Source organism: Diplotaxodon limnothrissa, linkage group LG20 (assembly GCF_057381915.1).
Source record: "Diplotaxodon limnothrissa isolate DT_005_m linkage group LG20, D_limnothrissa_male_GT1.1, whole genome shotgun sequence".
Classification (NCBI taxonomy): Eukaryota; Metazoa; Chordata; class Actinopteri; order Cichliformes; family Cichlidae; genus Diplotaxodon; species Diplotaxodon limnothrissa.
In genome coordinates, this window is record NC_140615.1 from 17,419,846 (window position 1) to 17,438,839 (window position 18,994).

General features: G+C 43.4%; 1 protein-coding gene across 4 annotated transcripts in view; it reads left to right on the top strand.

Moving 5' to 3' along the window:
* Positions 1 to 613: 613 nt before the first annotated feature.
* Positions 614 to 18,994, top strand: part of bcl2l1 (BCL2 like 1) — a 33,214-nt gene continuing 14,833 nt past the window's right edge. The window contains exons 1-3 of one of the 4 annotated variants that reach the window (XM_085344879.1): positions 614 to 697; positions 1,705 to 1,820; positions 4,454 to 5,226. In XM_085344879.1, the coding sequence (XP_085201005.1) occupies positions 4,669 to 5,226 (558 nt within the window). In that variant the 5' untranslated portion in view covers positions 614 to 697; positions 1,705 to 1,820; positions 4,454 to 4,668. Of the gene's footprint in view, positions 1,821 to 3,159; positions 5,227 to 18,994 lie in introns of those variants that run through there. The other 3 variants (XM_085344878.1, XM_085344880.1, XM_085344881.1) reach the window with 3 other exon arrangements.

The window sequence follows — 18,994 nt, forward strand, 5'->3', positions numbered from 1 at the left end:
CACTAAATGTTTAAAAACGTAGAAGTGTGTGGGTATATCAAGATGTCCACAGGGTGGCACTGCAATCAAACTGGTAGTCACCTTGAAGCCTGCTAGGCTTTGGGGTAACAAAGGTTACTATGGAGACCTCTCACGTCTTTTGTTATCTAAAGTGTAAAATGCCAAACAGCTGCTACATGGGCCCTTTTATGAAAAACAAAAAACAAAGTAAAAAGAAATGAACCTTAAAGTTAATATGTAAACAATGAAATGTGTGATAGTTGCCATAAATAGTCGACTTAAATAATTTATGTCTGTGTGTCAGATGTGACGCTTCAGCAATACAACTAGCGCAGTTTTAGCAAGTTAGCGCTAATATTAGCCGGCTAGCGTTAGCTGATGCTTCCTACAAGCTAGCCTTGGCTAGCTCGTAGTTCACGCTGGGAAGCACTCGAAAATCTCAGCGACACTGGCACGGCTCAGTTAATGCATTTGTGGCGGAGTGTTGACGTTAGAAAAAAGCAATGATCCCGCTAGTTGTAGTGAGGCTTGACTGGCACCGGTTACGTAGAAAGCGTAGCTGTGGGCGGATCTGCGGTAACCAGTAGCTGAGCTGGACCTCCTCCGCAAGACGGGCCAGCAATGACGGATAGGGTTGATCCAGCCGGGGTTTGGATTCTGAGCCACCAGACATGATTTTATGAAGACCACCCTACAAGTAAGAGTTCCTGCTCGATGTACAAGTGTAATTCTGATCCCTCTGCTGATGGCGTCGGTGAAATAACGTGAGGAGGAATGGCAGAGGGTGGATTTTCCTATCTGAATCCTGCGAGAGGAAAGAGGTCGACAGATTAGGGAAAAAACGCGCAGCGATACTTTCGTTCCCTCCACAAAGCTTTCGGGGTCAAATGTAATTCTGCTTTGTGCAAACTATACGTGTTCATTGTAGTAAAAGGGTTTGCCTCGGAAAATATATGTTTTTCAATCTTGCAGTCTGCGAATGTGCGACTACATGTATATGACAGTGACAGCCATGTTCACAAGCTGGCTACAGCCGCGTTAGTACAGGCGGAGCAGTCTCTGTCATAATGGCTTACTTAGGAATTTTAGTGTTGCAATGCTAATTGCGGGGGTGGTGTCGTCTATATAAAGCAGGGTGTTGTCGCAAAGTGGCATTTTTTCTAACGAGACGCGATTAAAGGTCTTGGAATGGAATTGTGTTGCGTTCACGGGATCCCCTACAGTTTTCATTAGAAACATCAAAATGTATGCGGAATACAGAGACAGAGTGGAGTTTATTTAAACTACGGTGAAAACCGGTACTTCAGGTTTGTTATTTATATGTAATTTATTGTGCTAAACGCGTTAAGGCAGATACATGAACAACTAGTGACAGTGCAAAGAAACGTCCCTTTCAATTGAATCGAATTGAAAAATGTAATAAATTGCATCGATCTTTCTAACGTGTTGTTAGCTGTTAACATTTAAAATATCTAACGCCTGGATTATCTCTAAGAGGTTACTGGAGCGAGTAATAGCATACGTGTACTGTTTTTAAGTCGTGCACGTACGAGAATTTTCGACACGATCGTGAACAGGCATCCATAAAAGCGTCGGTGTTACGCAATCGGGGGAGGGCTGTCCATGCAAAGAGAGGAGGGGGACGTAGGAGGATACGTGCAAATACAGTCCTGAGCACAAAGTACCTATCTTGTGTTCTGACAGCTTTTGTACACGTAAAGCGACAGACGGGCTTGTCTGACTGATTCGGGACGTTTTCACCGAGAGGATCCGTGTACGGAGAAGAGCACTCCCCCCGGGTTTGATATCAAGAGTTGCTGGTAAGACGCTCGGGAATGATCTTTAATTATTATATTTACATCTTTGACGGTGTTAAAACGCCACTTAATAATAAAAATGTAAATAATAATCAATATCCTGACGGTGGGGGAATTGACACAAGCTTTAAGTGCGCCACCAGAGGGAGTAGCATGTTTCAACACTGCTCTGACTGGTTAATGTGTAAAAGGACAGTTTAAATTCCACCGTAAAAACATCAGCAGTTTAACTGAAACAAGTTAATGTTTGAGTTAATGTCGCGTTCGGGCGCTACATTTGGTCACGACTCGCTGGTATTCCTTGAGGAGCTGTGTGGTGTTTACATCAGTGCTGGCCCATTAAAACCCGAGCCACGTGTAGGTAGCTGGGGACCATGTGGCCATTGTAAACACTGCTGCCTTGTGGGTCTTTATGTGCTGTAACGGGCTCTTTCTGTTACTTTTACCACCCAAATGCGGACTAAGTAGTCAGCTGGGTGTATTTCAGTGAGTTTTTTTTTGTGTATGTGTGTGTGTGGGGGGGCAGTTTCTGCCATAGCTCGGAGCCAGCTGACACTGTATCGTGCTTCTATTGTGCTGTTAGGAGTATATTGTATTATGTAATGACACCAGCGCTATTTGCATGGAACTCCTTCCCAGCGGTCGGCCACCCTGATTATTAGGTTCCGCCACGTATCAACGTAAATGTCAGTATTGCTACAGGAAAGGTCAGACTCCCTCACGATAAGCAGACAGTTTGGGATCACCGGCGGGTCACGTCCCTCCCACGTCTTTTTGTGTGTACCAGTGAGTGTGGTACGGTGACAGCAGAATACAGAAGGGGCTGACCAGTCAACTGCTCTCAGAGTCTTTATTTCAGGGACCTAAACTCAATTTAGAGGCTTCAGGACGGGAACGGAAATAATTAATAAAGCAGTTTGTATTACTGAACATCGCTAATGTTATTAGGCTGCTGTCAGGGATGTGAAAGTAATAACTGAGGCTGCAGGAGCTTTTCTCCACGGACTTTCTTATTCACATATGAATTGTGATTTATTTATTTATTTCTGTTAATGTAACCTGACAAAAAAGCTGATATATCCTTGCCAGACTGTATTTTCCACAACCCAAATGTTTTTATTTGGAACAACTCCAGATATATTCAAATTTCTGTTATACATGTGAATAATAAAACATTCATTCCCCACATTATTGTTGCTGGAAATCGGTTTTGCCTAAAATGTTAACTGGAGAAGATTTGATTTGATAGAAACGGATGTTCATTTCCTCCTAACTTGGATATATTTCTAATCAAAGCTGCTTCTTCTTTTTTCTTTTTTTTTGGGGGGGGGGGGGGGGGGGGGCTGTTACTCTTTAATATGGCTGATACTAATGTTTGAAATAAAATTTTGGCTGATAGCTAATACAAATATTTTGTTATTATTATTGTAACTTTTTGTTTGCATTTTGTTCCAGAAACACAAATTAATTTATCTTAATTTTTAAACTTAACGTTAACATAAAAAAAACAACAACAACAAAACGCATGTTTTAAGGTTTGTCAGCTAAAGATAAGTATCGATATTGATATCTGTAAACTGATATGAGTCAACAAGGCCAATTCAAATATGAAGCTGATCTGTGGGTGCGTACCTGTTCGGTATGCTGACCTTTCTCCTCGGTGGTAGTTCACATGTTTTAAAAATTCCTTCGCTGACAAAGTAACCAAACATGTGTTTGACCTGTGCGTAACCTATCTGAGCAGAATGTTTTAAGTAAGAGCAGTTTGATACATCACTGCTTAAAAGAACCAAATTACTGAGGTTATTGCTGCATGTGTTTGCTAATAGTTTCCCAGAATTTGAGTTCAGAGGAAGTTTATGACATTTTGTATATTTAACAACGCTCAGGCTGTTTTTAATCAGCCGCTGAAACATAAACGTAAGTTAACTTGATGAGAACAAACCTGCCGGCGGAGAGTGGCAGCACGGCATCTCCCATACAGTTTTTATTACCACATTTTATTTTGCAGTTCAACACTGTCACCACACGTTCATGCTAAAGCTGTCAGAAGAGCCCATAATGCAAGCTCATATACATGCATCGTTAATGCTTTCTGCAACCTCCAATGCCAGTAATGAGGAGGAGGCTGGAAATATGACAGAGTCAGTTTTGTGTGAAGATTTAAGGGCACGTGTGTGAGCGAGAGAATAACGGAGTACTTGGAGATGGGATAAACAAGATGTGTGAAAGCTTCCCTCAGAGGTCAGAGGTCACTGATTAGGATGTCTACGTGGAGCTTCAAGCCAGACTGTCGTTCTGATCTCGCTTCACCTTCCTCACACCTCCTTTAACTTTGTCTCTCTCTTTCTCTCTCTGACACACGCGCACACACACACACACACATGTGTGTGTACACACACATTCTCTCTGCTGTCGTCTCATTAATATCATCGCCATCTGCTTCATATGTAACAGCCCAATTAGAGAGACGCACTTTGACCCTACCTGTCCAAATTTAATTTGAAGGTTCACAGTCGTCCCTACGCTCTCCACTCTCCTTACACGGTCTCACACACACACACACGCGCGCACACACACGTAATCCTGGATATAAGCAATCCAGACTTTGACCTTTCATCGTTGTGTCTCTGCAGGGCCTGAGCTGTGCAGCCTTGTATAGGTTTGGTTTTCACCCCCCAAGTGTCCCGTGGATATCAGCTGACCATGGTGGTCTGAGCAGAGAAAACGGGAGGAAAAAAAAAAGCCTGGCGCAGTGTGTGTACACTCTAACACAGCGAGGCTTGACCAGCAGAGAGAAGAGCCGGAGCAAAGAGGAGGGGAAAACAAAAAAAGCACATTTAAATACAAAATGTCTCAAAACAGAGAACTTGTGCTTTTCTACATAAGGTATAAACTCTCCCAGAGAAACTATCCTCTCAACCACATAGTACTCAACGAGCCTTCGAACAGGACTGATGGGGGGGCAGCGGGGTTGGATGAGGAACAGCGAATAGACACACACGCCAATGGGACTTTTAATGGCACGAGTCCCGGGACCCCACCGGCATCCCCGCAGCGGCGGCAGCAGCAGCCGCCATCAACGACGGACCTCGACGCAGTGAAGGAGGCGCTCCGGGACACGGCCAATGAGTTCGAGCTGCGATACGCTCGTGCCTTCAGCGACCTTCACAGCCAGCTGCACATCACGCCGGCCACGGCCTACCAAAGCTTCGAGAACGTGATGGACGAGGTGTTCCGGGACGGCGTTAACTGGGGCCGCATCGTAGGGCTTTTCGCGTTCGGCGGGGCACTGTGTGTCGAGTGCGTCGAGAAGGAGATGAGCCCCTTGGTGGGCAGGATCGTAGAGTGGATGACGGTCTACCTAGACAACCACATTCAGCCCTGGATCCAGAGCCAAGGAGGATGGGTGAGTCACACACACAGAAGCGCGCATGCCATTTGCTTGTATAGCCTCTTTCATATAAGGGCTCTTTAACATTGCGGCCTTTAATTACACAGGCAAGGTAAGCTCAGGTCGCCAGCATGGAAAATTTCCTTGCTGCCACTTTTACTATGCAGTCAGGTGGAAAATAAGGTTAAAACCTGCCCTTACTTTTCCCATCTACGCCTGCTTTTGTTGCTATAGTGATAGCGGTGTTTTTGATCATATGTGCCGTTTCCCTGTCAAGAGCAGATTTGCTCCATTGTGCTAGTTGTGAGGCTTTCCTGCCTGTGTGGCTTGACCTCTAGAGGATCGTTTTGTTGTGTCTCGGTAATCTAACAAGTCGACATGAGACAGTGGCTGGCTCCATAACCTGCCAAGAAGAGACTTGAGATTGGATCTGATGAAGATGGAAATTGGAACACACGTGGCTTCAAGAAACATCTGTCTTTAAAAGCAGTAAAAACAAGCGTGCCTGTGTGGTCAGCAGCTAGTGCAGCTGTTTTCTAATTGATCAGCATCACGCTGCTCAATGAGCTGAATCGAAGTGGGAGATTAACAGCCTAAATCAGGGTTCTGGGAGTCTCCTGCTGCCTGCCTGGGGATCGAAGTTCTGTCATCACAGGGCAGGATAAAGTCCAAGGCTTTTACAGATAGCCCTTTTGTTTTGCTCTGGTCAGTTTATCGGCTCTGTGCTTTGTTTTTTTTTGTTTTCTTTTTCGTTCTTCCACTCTCTGATCATTTTATCTGTGCAATTTTTTTTTTCTTCAGTTGTCTTTCACCGAGGCAGCTGCATGCAGATGAAAGCTCAGGTTCCCCCCCCTCCCTCCTCCTCGGGTTAGTTTTAAAGTCAGCCACACTGGTACGGACAGTACCAGCGTGTGTTTGTGTGTGCTCGTGCACACTTTGAGGACAGATAAGGTCAGCTCTTTCCCTTTGTCTCAGCTATTTGATGGTATGTAATAGAGCGGGAGAAGAGGGGCTGATTATATTTATACCAGTGCTCTATAACACCAGGTCAAAGGTCGACTCTATAAAAACCAACATCCCTGTGGCTGAAAAGCTTCCAAAAAAAACAACATGAAAGATCATTGCTCTGCTGTTTATACTGTAGATGTTAAAATATGCATTTCTTTCACCACCTTATCAAGTGGTGTCAGGTTATGGAAGCGACTGACAAGGATCTGATTTGTAAGAGCTTTGCTGCTTTTAAATGCTAATAATGCAATTATTTGACTATCTGCTGAGAGATCCAATGACAAAGCACCTGTAGGTCTGAGCTCAAAATGACACCTTTTTTTGTTTTGTTTTTTGTTTGTAGCCACGTGGTGTGGCACAATATCTCATTAGCTTCTTGATTGAGTGCTATGAAGTTTTCCGCACTCACTTCTTGCTCCCTGTCAAACTGCAATAATGTCGCAATATCCGATTTTATTTGACAGTTATAGCCAAACTCAGTCATGGAAACATTACTGTTTTTGTATCTATAGCTGAATGACACAGTGACCACTTGGACATTACGGTAGTTAATACAACGTCTAAGTGCGATCACTATTAACAACTGTTTTTCTCCAAATATGTAATCAAGTGTTAGTGGCTACTCGGTACGTGTTAGACGTTTATGGTGACGATAGATGAGCCGAGAGCTTACAGGTTAATCTGATGCTTCATCCGATTTTCACATCCTGACCGCAAATGGATGTTTTCAGTGTTGTCATCGCAGTCTTATCAACACATATGTCATGATCTCCATGATCTCATAGTCGAAATGATCCAGGCACCCCACGCTCACACTCTCAAACACGAAGGCATTTTGCTTAGCAACAAGTTAGACTAATTAGTTAAGATGCTGAAGATAGAAGCTTGCGGTTAGTGGCCTGCGTGTCAGTGTAACCTAGACTCGGAGATATGAATGACTTCATCTGAAATGTTCAATGGATGTCATCTGCCAGCACGGTTTCACTTCTGCCTGATGTTGAGCACATGATGCCACTTCCTTCCCTCTGTTCCCCCTTCTCTTCCATTTCTATAAGTCACTTTCATAATGGTGCTCCACTGGCTCGTTTAAGGGGGAAAAGAGCTGCTTTTGACGTGTCCTGTGTAAGTTGCTTGTGAGCTGACACACTTTGAGTCGAGGTATTCATACTAAAACAAACTTCAGGAGGTGGTTTACCACTGCAGTTCTATCTTTTATGCCTCCCCCCTCCCTTTGTCACAGTGTCATTGCCTTCTTTTTGTGGGTTTGTCTGTTCAAAGACAGCCTACACTTTCCCTGAAACGCACCAGAGTCTCTGAGTAAAACCCACATGAGACTTTGTTTTTTTTTGTTTTTTTTTTTGGTCTTTCATTTCCCTCTTTTCTTCCTTTCCTCCCCTGACGCCTCCTCACAGGGATGAAGCACAAAACCGTTGGCAGATGTGGGTATAGCTGTGAGGCAGGTGTGCCCTTAGTGTTAGCTGATGAAATATTAGTCCGCCCTAAGCAGCAGCAAGGTCACTGTTTCAGTTTCACTCAGCAATCACTCTTTCTCATTATCTTATTATCGCACGTTTTTACTGTTTGGGAAGAACCAAACGGCTCAGGGTAGTTTCCCAAAAGTTGGGAATTTACAGCAGGTTTTAAAGCTTCAGAAACAGTCTCGCATTCATAAGACTAAACACTTATTATCAAAGCAGCTTGTTTTCCAGTAGTACTGTGCAGAAATGCAGCACAGTTTTGTGGATGGTCTATGATTTACACAGATTGTTTCAGTTTTTTTCCAAGAAAAATACTCAGTGACTTAAATATCAGTAGGGCTACTACAAAGAAAGTTCAGTATAGCCCGTCTCTTATCAGTGATAAGGTTTGTTTTTTGTTTTTTTTTTATCACCCAGGATTTCTTTATCAGGCGACGTGTGCACTCCCATGAAAGGGGATTTCTGATCAGTAGTTTGACTCTTCTGCATAAAATAAAAAGCCAGCTAATTCAGACAGGTGACAGAGAGCTGTTAAGCAGGGTTTTTACTGCATATAAAAATTTAGTGACAACAAACCCAGGAGTGTTTTTAAAGTACTGTGAATTTCAAGTTGGATTTTAGTCACTCGAGCTTTAATGCATTTAAAAAAAAATCCATCTATGTAATGTCCAGTTTTGTGCTACGTTAGGTAACAGAAGTTATGTGCAGACTAATCCTGGCTATGACCACAGTCACCGTGTCGAGCCCATTTTGAGCCGGACAAACCAAGTTGGTGTGCAAACCAGGATCGCTCTCAGAAAATTGTAAAAGCACAAGTTAATATATAAACCTGACACATTTTGAAATAAACGAGATGTCACGCATGTCACACTGAGTGAAAATTAAACACTCCACCATCATTAGAGAGAAATCTTAGCAAGAATTGTTCTTTTTGCTTAAAAAAGTGAATAAATAAAATAATATCTTCAGCTTTGGTTCTGTGAAATAAGAAGTAGTAATTTTATAGACTGAAGTGTGAGAGTTGGAATCTGAATCGCTGCTTTTTAAAACGTTGATGCGAAGAAAACCTGTGACATTGTTTTGACCTGGTGGAATCAGCCGAGGTGCCAGTTTAAATATTGTAAAGTGAACGGTGTTTTGATCAAGTGTCGCTGTCATAAAAGCTGATAAAGCCTCAGCCTAAATGATCCCGCCGGAGCTTATTTTGGAGCCTCCTGTGTGGTTTTTAAAGAACAACAGGAGCAGAGCCATATATTGTCTGATAATAAACCTCCTTGGCAGACAGCAGCAGTAGAGACAGTGCTATCGACCTAATAATGCTGTTTCCAGCAGAGCAGGCAGTGGCAGTGATTACTCAGTGGAGATTGAGCCGCCTCAGGGTGGGGGTACAGGGTTATTACCAATTATAGATGAATAATATCTCAACCTGCTACTGGGGGAAACAATGTTTTTTTTTTTTCTTTCTTTTTTTTTCCCTCCCTGACAGACTAATAAAGCCTAAACTCATTTAGAAGAACCATGTTGCCACAGTCTGGGGATGCTTGGCTGGAGCTGGATGGGTCGAGTGGGGGTGTATGCAGAGAAACTAAGGAAGCCCATTAGTCCAGTTGTTGTGCTTTGTACTTTTGACGTTTTTGCTAAGGTGAAGGAAAAGTTAACTACAAGAAAAATGAGCAGTGAAATCCTTACTTCAGCTTTGCTTTTTCTTTTTTTTAATCAGCCACTTATGGCTGTGCACACTATATGCCACGTTTTTCACTCGCACTTAAATGAAAGTCTGGCTTTTCTTATTGTGAACAAACCTCATCAGATCCTACTAACAAGAACCTAGTTTGTATCTACAGCCTGATGTAACGTGTAACCTCAGTGTTGTAAAGCTCTGTAATTGGACAAAAACAGTTATACACTGTTACAATTCTTACAGCTACTGTAGAAGTTCTTTGCCACAAATGTGTAGTATTACACTCAGTATATCACTCCCTCCACAATGAGCTGATGGTAAGTGACTTTTGTTAGAAACGTCAGCAGCCTTTTGTTTTAGAAATTTTTCTGGTAGCTATATATTTATTTATTTTAAGCAGCACAGAGACAGCAAAAAAACCCAGAACATAAAATGTAATAAATGTCGACCTTTGGAAGCAAAGGACAGATAATGAACTGCATGTTTTATGACAAAAAACTATTCTGAACTATCTCTTTTCTCAATTTTCTGTCAGAGCTGCCCGAATTATTCAGAAAAGGTCCTCAAGTAATTTCAGTCAGCTTTTCTTTGTCCTGAAGTGTTTATGTAATTATTTCTAGTTGTAGGGTTAGAATTTCTATTAGTTTTTTGGCACTAAAACAAACAAACTGACTTTCTTACAGTTTGTTTCTTTGTTATCATAAAAGTGGCCTTCTGAATACAAAAGCAGAAATAGCAGGGAGTTACAGGAAGGATATTCCTGTGCAGAAGTTTCTCTGTACGTGGTGGGATTGTCCCGAAACCTACAGACAGTCAAGACGTCGTTGTGTTTTTCTTTATTTTTCAGCCTCTTGATGAGAGATTGTTAATCACACACACAGTGTTGATGTATGTGATTATGAATGTAGGCTGTTGTAGAGTGGTTAGACACCGAGGCTGTAATTAAGGGTCCACAGAAGGTAAGCGCATTGACTTGTTTTGACTAGGGAAACACCTGAGTTGCCTTTGTGCTGCTCTCTCCTCTGCAGACTTACTTAACCCTCGGTCTCTCTCTCTGTAATTAACATGCACATAGGATACACAGTTACATCCACAGAGTCGTCTGTCAGACTGTCCTAATGTATTGGAGCAGGAAATCGCACCCTTGGGACCTAAGCTGGCTGCTTCAAAACCCCCAACCCCTCATCCACCCCCACCGCCACCCCCCCTTCCAACCTTGAGTATCTGTACCCTCCCTCTGTTTCCCTCCCGTGTCCTTCGTTCTCCTTTAAATGCACAGCTCCTTACGACAATTGAACTTTTTTTTTGTCCCATATTTTTCCATCTGTGCCCTTTCTCCCCTTTTTGTCCTCCTTTTCACTCCTTTCCCTCCTCCTCGGCACCCAGCTACGTCCAGTCCAAAGACCACAGCAGCTAAACGTGTTCCAGCTCGCACATTGCCGCAAACCTCGTCAATCTCGCCATTAACCCTGTGCACCCGTGTTCCCGTGCTCGTCCTCCACATCACCCATAACATCATCATCAACACTATCGATTCCCTCCCACTTGATCCCGACTCACTCCCACCCCCTCCCACGCAGCTGCCACCGTTCCTTCATCTTCCTTCTTCTTTAACATCTCCCTCCACATCATCCTCCTCCTCCTCTCTGCTTTATCACTAATAGCTCACATGCGGCCAATTAAGAGACACGTTTTTATATTTTCGTGGCGCTTTCTTTGTTTTTTTGCATTAAGGATGGCGTTCTGCTCACGAAGCAAAGTTTCCAGGGACTGATGGGGTGTTTGTTTGTAAGCACACGTGTAGCGTGGGTGGTTGTTGTCTCATATATCGTATCGTTTTTATTGTATGGTGGCGCACTGCAGAGGGGAGGGGACGGCGCCAAGTCAGACTGGTCATGTGACTACCTCAGACAAAGAACCTGTGGCCACATAGACACAAACACAGAGGAAAATGGGCTATACTGGCTTTTTAGTTGTGCCCACAGGTACAGCGTTGCATCGCAGACAAAGCCTTCGCTGATATGAAAGCAACTTTGTCATTGTCACATTCTTTGACTTGTGACACACACAGAGACACCCCCCCCCTCCTTTTTTTGGATCAATGGCGGGCACTTTTGTTGGACCGGCATCAATAACTGGCTTTTTGCAGTGGGCGGCTTTATGCAGATTGATCTCTGAATGTAGCTGCTCACCCGTGGACATGTCTCTATTGTTTCTGTGTGCATACGTTAAAGCTCGCGCATTAGTTTTTCATGATCTGTGACACCGGACGTGTGTGTTAGCGCGCGTGCTCGTAGTCAGTGGTGGGTGTCAGAATCACAGCTTGAGGATGGCAGCAAACAGATTGTATGATTCAGGCGCCACCAGCTCCATGACAGGAACATCAGACAGGGACCAGTTGTGTGTTTTTTGTTTTTTTTTAAAGTTGTCTGGCGCTTATGTTCGTGTGTGTATATTTAGAGGACAATGGGGGAGCCGAAGCCAACAATCAGCCAACACCTCAGTGAAGCAGTAAAAAACACTCCCCGGGTTCAACTATGGAAAGACTTTTACTTCTTCTAGAACATAAGTGTCAAACTCTGGCCCGCGGGCTAAATTTGGCCTGCAGCCTAATTACATTTGGCCCGCGAAGCCATTATAACTGGCCTGATGGTATTATACAGCTAATATATATATTGTCTAGTATTAAGCTTTGCTTGTTCCATATTCAGTTTTTCAGCAAAACTTGTTTCAATTCAATTCAATTTTATTTATATAGCGCCAAATCACAACATAAGTCGCCTCAAGGCGCTTCATAGATACAGAGAAAAAAACCCAACAATCATATGACCCCCTATGAGCAAGCACTTTGGCAACAGTGGGAAGGAAAAACTCCCTTTTAACAGGAAGAAACCTCCGGCAGAACCAGGCTCAGAGAGGGGCGGCCATCTGCTGCGACCGGGTCCATAAGAAAAGATTCATTCTTATATCTGGAGGAAGATTTTGTTTTTTCAATAAATATTAATGTTAGACCGCGACTTTGTTCCAGTTTTGAATTTTGGCCCACTGTGTATTTGAGTTTGACAATCCTGCTCTGGAAGGTTCTTGTTGACCAAAAGCTCTTTTTTTTTTCTTTTTTTTTTTCATCAGCTTAAAATGTGAGATTCACAAAAAGAACTTCATACGAGCAATAAATCATTCAAAAAGTCATCTTTTATGGACGTTTTCTTGCTTTGCTTTGCTTTATTGTTGAAATCCAAGCCTGGGCTGTACCGTTGCTAATGCTTTTTGTGTTAGCTATCGTGTCTGAGTATTGATGGATATTTACCTCAGTTTGTGGAAGAGTGATAATTTCAGGCTTTCTACTTTCTCATCGTCTAACTAAGGAAAGAGAAAATATTTGAAAATTCTTCTTTGATTATTTTTATATAAACACACAGTGGCTATTTCATTAGCTACTCCTTGCTAGTACTAAGCTTTCAGAACTGCTTTAATCCTTCATGCAGAGATTCAACAAGGTGCTGAAAACATTGCTCAGATATTTTGCTCAATGTTGACGTGATAGTGCCACAGAGTTGCTGCAGATAGGTCAGCTGCACATCTTCGATTCCACCACATCCGAGAGGTGCTCAGTAAAGCCTAGAGACGGTTGAGTGGGAAAATCCTGGTAGATTGGGAGTTTCTAAAAAGCTCAGAGCAGCCTGCTTTGAGCTTCAGTAGATCCTCTTTACCATATCTACATCACAGCCCTCAAATTTCCAGAGTCACATTAACAATCTGCTACCACTGCAGTGGTTGTTTATTTATTTATTCATTTATTTTGCTGGGGAAAAAAATCAAAATAGAACAGAAAACCTAGTCAACAGCCACCAATCAAGGATTCTGGTTTAGATTCTTAAAAGCTATCTGATTGGTGGTTTAAGTATTTACTTTAACAAGCAGTTGAACAGATATACCTAATGAAATGGCTTTATAATAGCTGAAAGAGCTAGTCTTTAAGTGTGTGTGTGTGTGTGTGTGTGTGTGTGTGTGTGTGTGTGTGTGTGTGTGTAACATCGGTTGGTCATGTGAGAGACGAGACCTGTGGCCCCGAAGCGTCTCACACACACACAGGAAAACACAGCAGTGAGATATCAATACATGCTCCTAATGAATACACGTGCTGCATCTAGACTGCATCTGATTCTCTTTATCAGCGTCTTCTCTCTCTGATTTCGAAACCCAGACTGGTGTCACAGCAGCGAGGCATCTGTGCGTTCCATATCCAGACGCTGTTTATGTACACAGGACGGATATCCAGCTGTGTAATAGACGTGTGTGTGCGTGCGTCTATACTGCCAGCACTCTGCGGCACGCCGGGCTGTTAGAGCGGTTTTGCCAGACTGGTAGACATCAGACTGCCACTGTAGTGTGTCTCCAACTACCCACGCACCCCCCACCCAAAACGCTGGCAGAATGAAGAAGCATGGACTTCTAGAGAGGCAAATGCAGACAGAGAGGAACATGAGGCTTGTGACTCAGCAAGACAAGGATGCGCATGAGATGCATGTAGGTCAGTAAGTTAAACGGGCTTTGTGGTGCAGTCTGTGCGCACCGTGATGGTTCTACACATGCACTTCGAGTGCATACGAGCAGAACAGCTGGATGTTTGCAGCGCTCGGTGGAGATGCTACATTCAGTTGCTCTACGTGCTGCTCCACTTCTGAGTGGCTTAGTGGGGAAATCAGGTCACAAGCAAACCCCCCCCCCCCCCCCCCCCCTTCTCCCTACATCTTTCTCTCCAGTCTCCCCTCTCCTGCTGTCTGCTTGCCCCCTCAATTTGTAGGCCACTCTTCGTCTTATGTCAAACATATGTATATGAGAGAGAGAGACAGAGAGAGATGCATGGATGTATCTTATGTCTTTACATAGATCTAATATCTGCCTGCCTCTCTTCTCTCATTGCATTTCATCCCTCACCACCCTCCTCTCTTACTGCCTTTTTCCCCATTTCTCCCTCTCTCCGCTCATATCTGTGATGAGATTATGAGGCATATCATGGGATTAGCGAGACTCGTGGCATGTATTAAAGTGGGAGAGCTGAGGGACAGATAGCGAGGGTTGATGACTATTTCATGGTAATGTGGCACCCAATCTCATATAAGGCTAAATGATGATAAAGAGCATCAAGGCCATCGTCATTGTATTCATCACAGGTTTGTTTGAATGGCCTCAGGGGCTTAAAGCAATAGAGACGAAACCGTATCTGCATCAGCTCCGAAATATTAAAGAAAAAGGAGGAAAAAAATAAGAGGGAACAAAAACTTGGAGGCTTGGAGATATTCATCTCCAGGTTTCTTTCATGTAGGCAAACTTTCTGAAAGTGAGCAGTAAGTGATAGGAAGTGTGGTTTAAAGGAAAGCTGCCTCTGCCGCCACTTTCTCCTCTCTCCACATTCTTTTCTCATCATGGGTTTCCCATTTTTCTGTTTCCAGTCATTTTCATCAGCCTTTTTTCCCCCCTGCAGCCTGCTTCACCCTTGTTCGTGTGTTCTACTTTCCTGTTCTCTTATTTAGTTCTCTCCCACCCCCTGACTCCCTTTTTTGTCTTTTTGTTCCGTCTCAGTCTGTTACCTCCCTCGATTTCTGTCTCTTCCAGCTCTTCCGGACAGATGGCAGGTCTCAGGGTTACGGTGTGTTGTCTGGGTGGGGTGACGGCCTACAGGGCAGTGGGTTATATCAGCGAAGACATCCTGCCACGCCGTCTTTGCTTCCCTTACATCCTCTATCTCTGCCTTTACACTCTGCCAACCTTGCGTTCTCTCTGTCAGATGTACACACAAACGTTCTCGAGTCCTTGGCCTTCCTGTTGGGTCTCAGCGGTGTATACGTACAGTATGTGTATGCGTCTGCTGACAGAATGAGGTTTTGTGGAGAGAGACGGCCCCCAGAGTGGGGCAGGGAACAGATTGGAGTCTGAGCCTGCATGTCCTGACTCATTAATCTCTTCTTTAATTCATGGTCTCACCGCCGGCTCAACACGTGCGCACACATTTACAGACACGCACACACAGTGTCAGCTCCAAGGACCAAAAGAAGAAGGAAAAGTACATACAAGCACACTGGAGCTGGCACAACACCAGCGAGTGTCACGGCTAAAGGGTGCTTTAATGATTTAATTTCCTCATTTTTCTTGCTTGCTTCCTTTTTTGCTTGGAAATAATCCAGTACACCCCCCTCTCCCCAATTTAAACACTGCCACTGATGTCACATTGCAGCCAAGAACTTGAAGTTCAGTGGCTGAATCACTTCAGGAAGCTAAACATCCGTGCAGGTTACTCTCACTCTGGGACTGCTTTGTGTAAGCTGAGCATCAGTTTTCCGTAAGGCAGTGAAGAAAGAGTTTCTCTGTTAAACCTGACTTGCTTCAGAGCCTCGACAGTCATTTCCTGTCAAGCCATTGTTAAAAATGTTTCATTGCCTCAGAAAACAGAGTAGAGGGGAAACCACATCCAGAGCTGCTTAAGAAATCAAGAACAGATCCAGCCATATGAAACATCACGATTCGAATGGATGCGCCATTCCTCAGGAATCAGCAAGTGCAGCATATATTTTTCATATTTTCCTCTCACAGTGGGTCCATTTTCACGGTCTTGACTGTTAGCTCGAGAGGTCTATCTTTTTGGATTAAGATTGATTCCCTATTTCCTTGAATTATGCCTGTACTTTTTAGTATTATCCAGCTTCCTTGCTTGTGGAAACTGTGAGCTTCTGGCACCAGGCGTGAACTAAATCCCTAAGATCTAAATGCGTTTGGCTCTACAATAAAGCTTCCTGGTCATGTGGAATTTTTGGCAGCTGACCTGACTTTCTTATTCCTTGAAATGCCTTAGCAACTGTGATAAGGATGAAAACGGGAACGGAAGGCCTTGAGGAGGAACAGGAACTCATCGTGAGATGATGAAGACATTGATAAGGAGAAAGGAACAAGCAGTCACATTGTTGACTTTTTTCCCCTTAACTGGACTCTCATTGCTGAGTATAAAGGTTCAAACTGACGGGATAAAAGTAGTATTCGCAATAATAAATGAACAGTCTAATCATATGATGATGATGTTGGGATGTTATGCTGAGTTTTAACTGTGAGATAATTTTTTATTTTGATAATACTGATAATGAATCAAATTGTAGATTTGTTGAAAGTGACGTAAGCACTGTGTGAAAAAGGACAGCACCCTCACTCTTTTCAATGGGCCACTGTGCTGATACAGAGGGGTCATAAAGGCAGCAGCCTACGAGAAAGAGGGAGATTTTCTGTTTGAGCACTACGCTTCCGTTCGCAGTACAAAATTGTAGCCAACAGGCTGTGAAAATCGGTGCTTTCAGTCCTTCACTGGTGAAATCATTTGCAAAACACTGTGTTATGGGTCTGCTTCCTGATAGGCTCAAAATGTCAGCACACAAAGTGCACACGCCTTGAACGTCAGAGATTTGCCAATACAGAGTACTGATCCAATAACAAGGGTTATTCTGTATTTGTAACTCAGAGGAATAAAAAGTCAAATCTGTTCAGTTTTGTCCATATGACTCCAAATCACAACAATATTTGGCTCAAGGTGCTTTTTATTGTAAGGCAAAGACCCTACAATAATAGGGAGAAAAAACCCAATAATCACATGACCCCCTATGAGCAGGCACTTGGCGACAGTGGGAAGGAAAACCTCCCTTTTAACAGGAAGAAACTTCCAGCAGAACCAGGCTCAGGGAGGGGCAGCCATCTGCCATGACTAATTACGGGGTGAGGGGAGGGAGATGAGTGTATACACACAGAGAGTGAACAGAGGTGAGTGAGGAAGCATAACTAAGAGGAGGTTCAGGTCACCTGATCCAGTTCTGAGTAGATGCTTTATCAAAAAGGAAAGTTTGAAACCTAATCTTAAAAATAGAGAGATGGTCTTTCTACTGAATCCGAACTGGGAGGCGGTTCCTAGGAAGAGTGTCCTGAAATCTGAAGACTCTGCCTCCCATTCTACTTTTAGAAACTCTAGGAACAGCAGGTAAGATACCATTCTGAGAGCCAAGGGCTGTATTGGGGTGATACAGTACTACAAGGTCTTTTGGATAAGATGGGGCCTGGTTAGCAGGATTTTAAGTTTTATTCTGAGTTTAACAGGGAGCAAATGAAAAGCGGCCAATATGGGCCAAATCCATTCTCTCTTTCTGCAGTGGAGCTTTTCAGTCATGTCACACTTGGCATCATTATGCTTAACTTTTGCAAACATACAAAGAAAAGCTGTAAGCATCACAGCTGTGAAATCCCTCCAAACTGCTGACCCTTTCCTGTTAGCCTTTTGCATGTAAGCTGTGGTTGTAACAGTCCGTGGACTAGTGCGAGCACAGCACAGAGCTGAGAACTGAATTGTTAAACTAGTTGTCCCTGTAGTATAGTTAGCTAAATCCATTTACTGGATTGGTGCATCCCTTTTTTAAACATCATTTGAAATGAGGACCTGGCAGAGGTCGATCCTGATACTATATCTTTAACCTTTGGTCTGGTCACTGCTGCACAAACTGTGGTGAGCAGCTTTGAACACTTCATTTCTGAGAATTTGTATTGTTCATCTTTTCAGTGGTTAAAAGAGCCAGCGTGTCACACTGTAGTCCAGCACTTTTTGACTTAATAATTCGAACACAAAAATGTTCCATCTTAAGTTAGCTCAGTTCCAAAATGTTTTAGGCTTTCCTTAATAGAGCCATTCAGAGCAAAGTCACTCTAGTGTTATCTTACCTGTATGCTTAAGCATGCGTTTTTCGCATGTGCTACGTAGATGATAAGCAGGTGGTGTAGATTTCTCTTACTCTACACCTTTTAATCAAGAATATTGGGAATGGGCACTGCTTGTGTCATGTTCTTCCATCTCTGCAGAGGACTGTTTAAAATCTTTTTGCACATAGGTTTTTCTAGGAGAATGTCCTGGCAAAGGCCCCTTCCTAGCTGCTCTCTGAGCCTTTGCCCTGTGATGAAACGGATGTTTCAAAGGTTTTAGTTGCCAGAATAATGGACTGTGCTCTGGCAAACATTCACAGCTTAGAAGTACATTGAATTCAGGAGGTTTATCTGGCTCTTAGTTAATTTAGTGCTCTTTTTGATCTTGCCCAGTCACAGTGATTCTCTGATCCGCTCTGGGACGGTTTGTCACTAAGGCAGAGGTCCACTTTCACTTCCTGTACGTCAATCTGATGTAAACAATGTTAATGACATCATTCTGTTTCATCAGTACGAACAGCATGTCACATTTTAGTTGCCCTGTAAACAGCATTTCATCAGTCAGATCTGTCCAACAGTGACTTTACTCAATAAACAAAAACACATGAAAAAATGTGTTGCTGTACTCTGAGCCCAGAGAAATTGCAGTGTGTGTGTGTGTGTGTGTGTGTGTGCGTGTGCGCGCACGCATGTGCGCTCAAGGCCACACATTCGCGTGTCCGCATTCCAACTTTTGCAACTTACAGGATGTGTTGCTCAGCTACAGCCAAGACCAGATGACTTCTTAAAGAGCATTAAGAGGCAGCTCTGCCTGTCTGTGACTCAGAGAGATCACCAGTCTGTTGCTCTGTAAGCTCTAAACAGTAATCCGGCTTTTGTTTTTCCCTTTTCA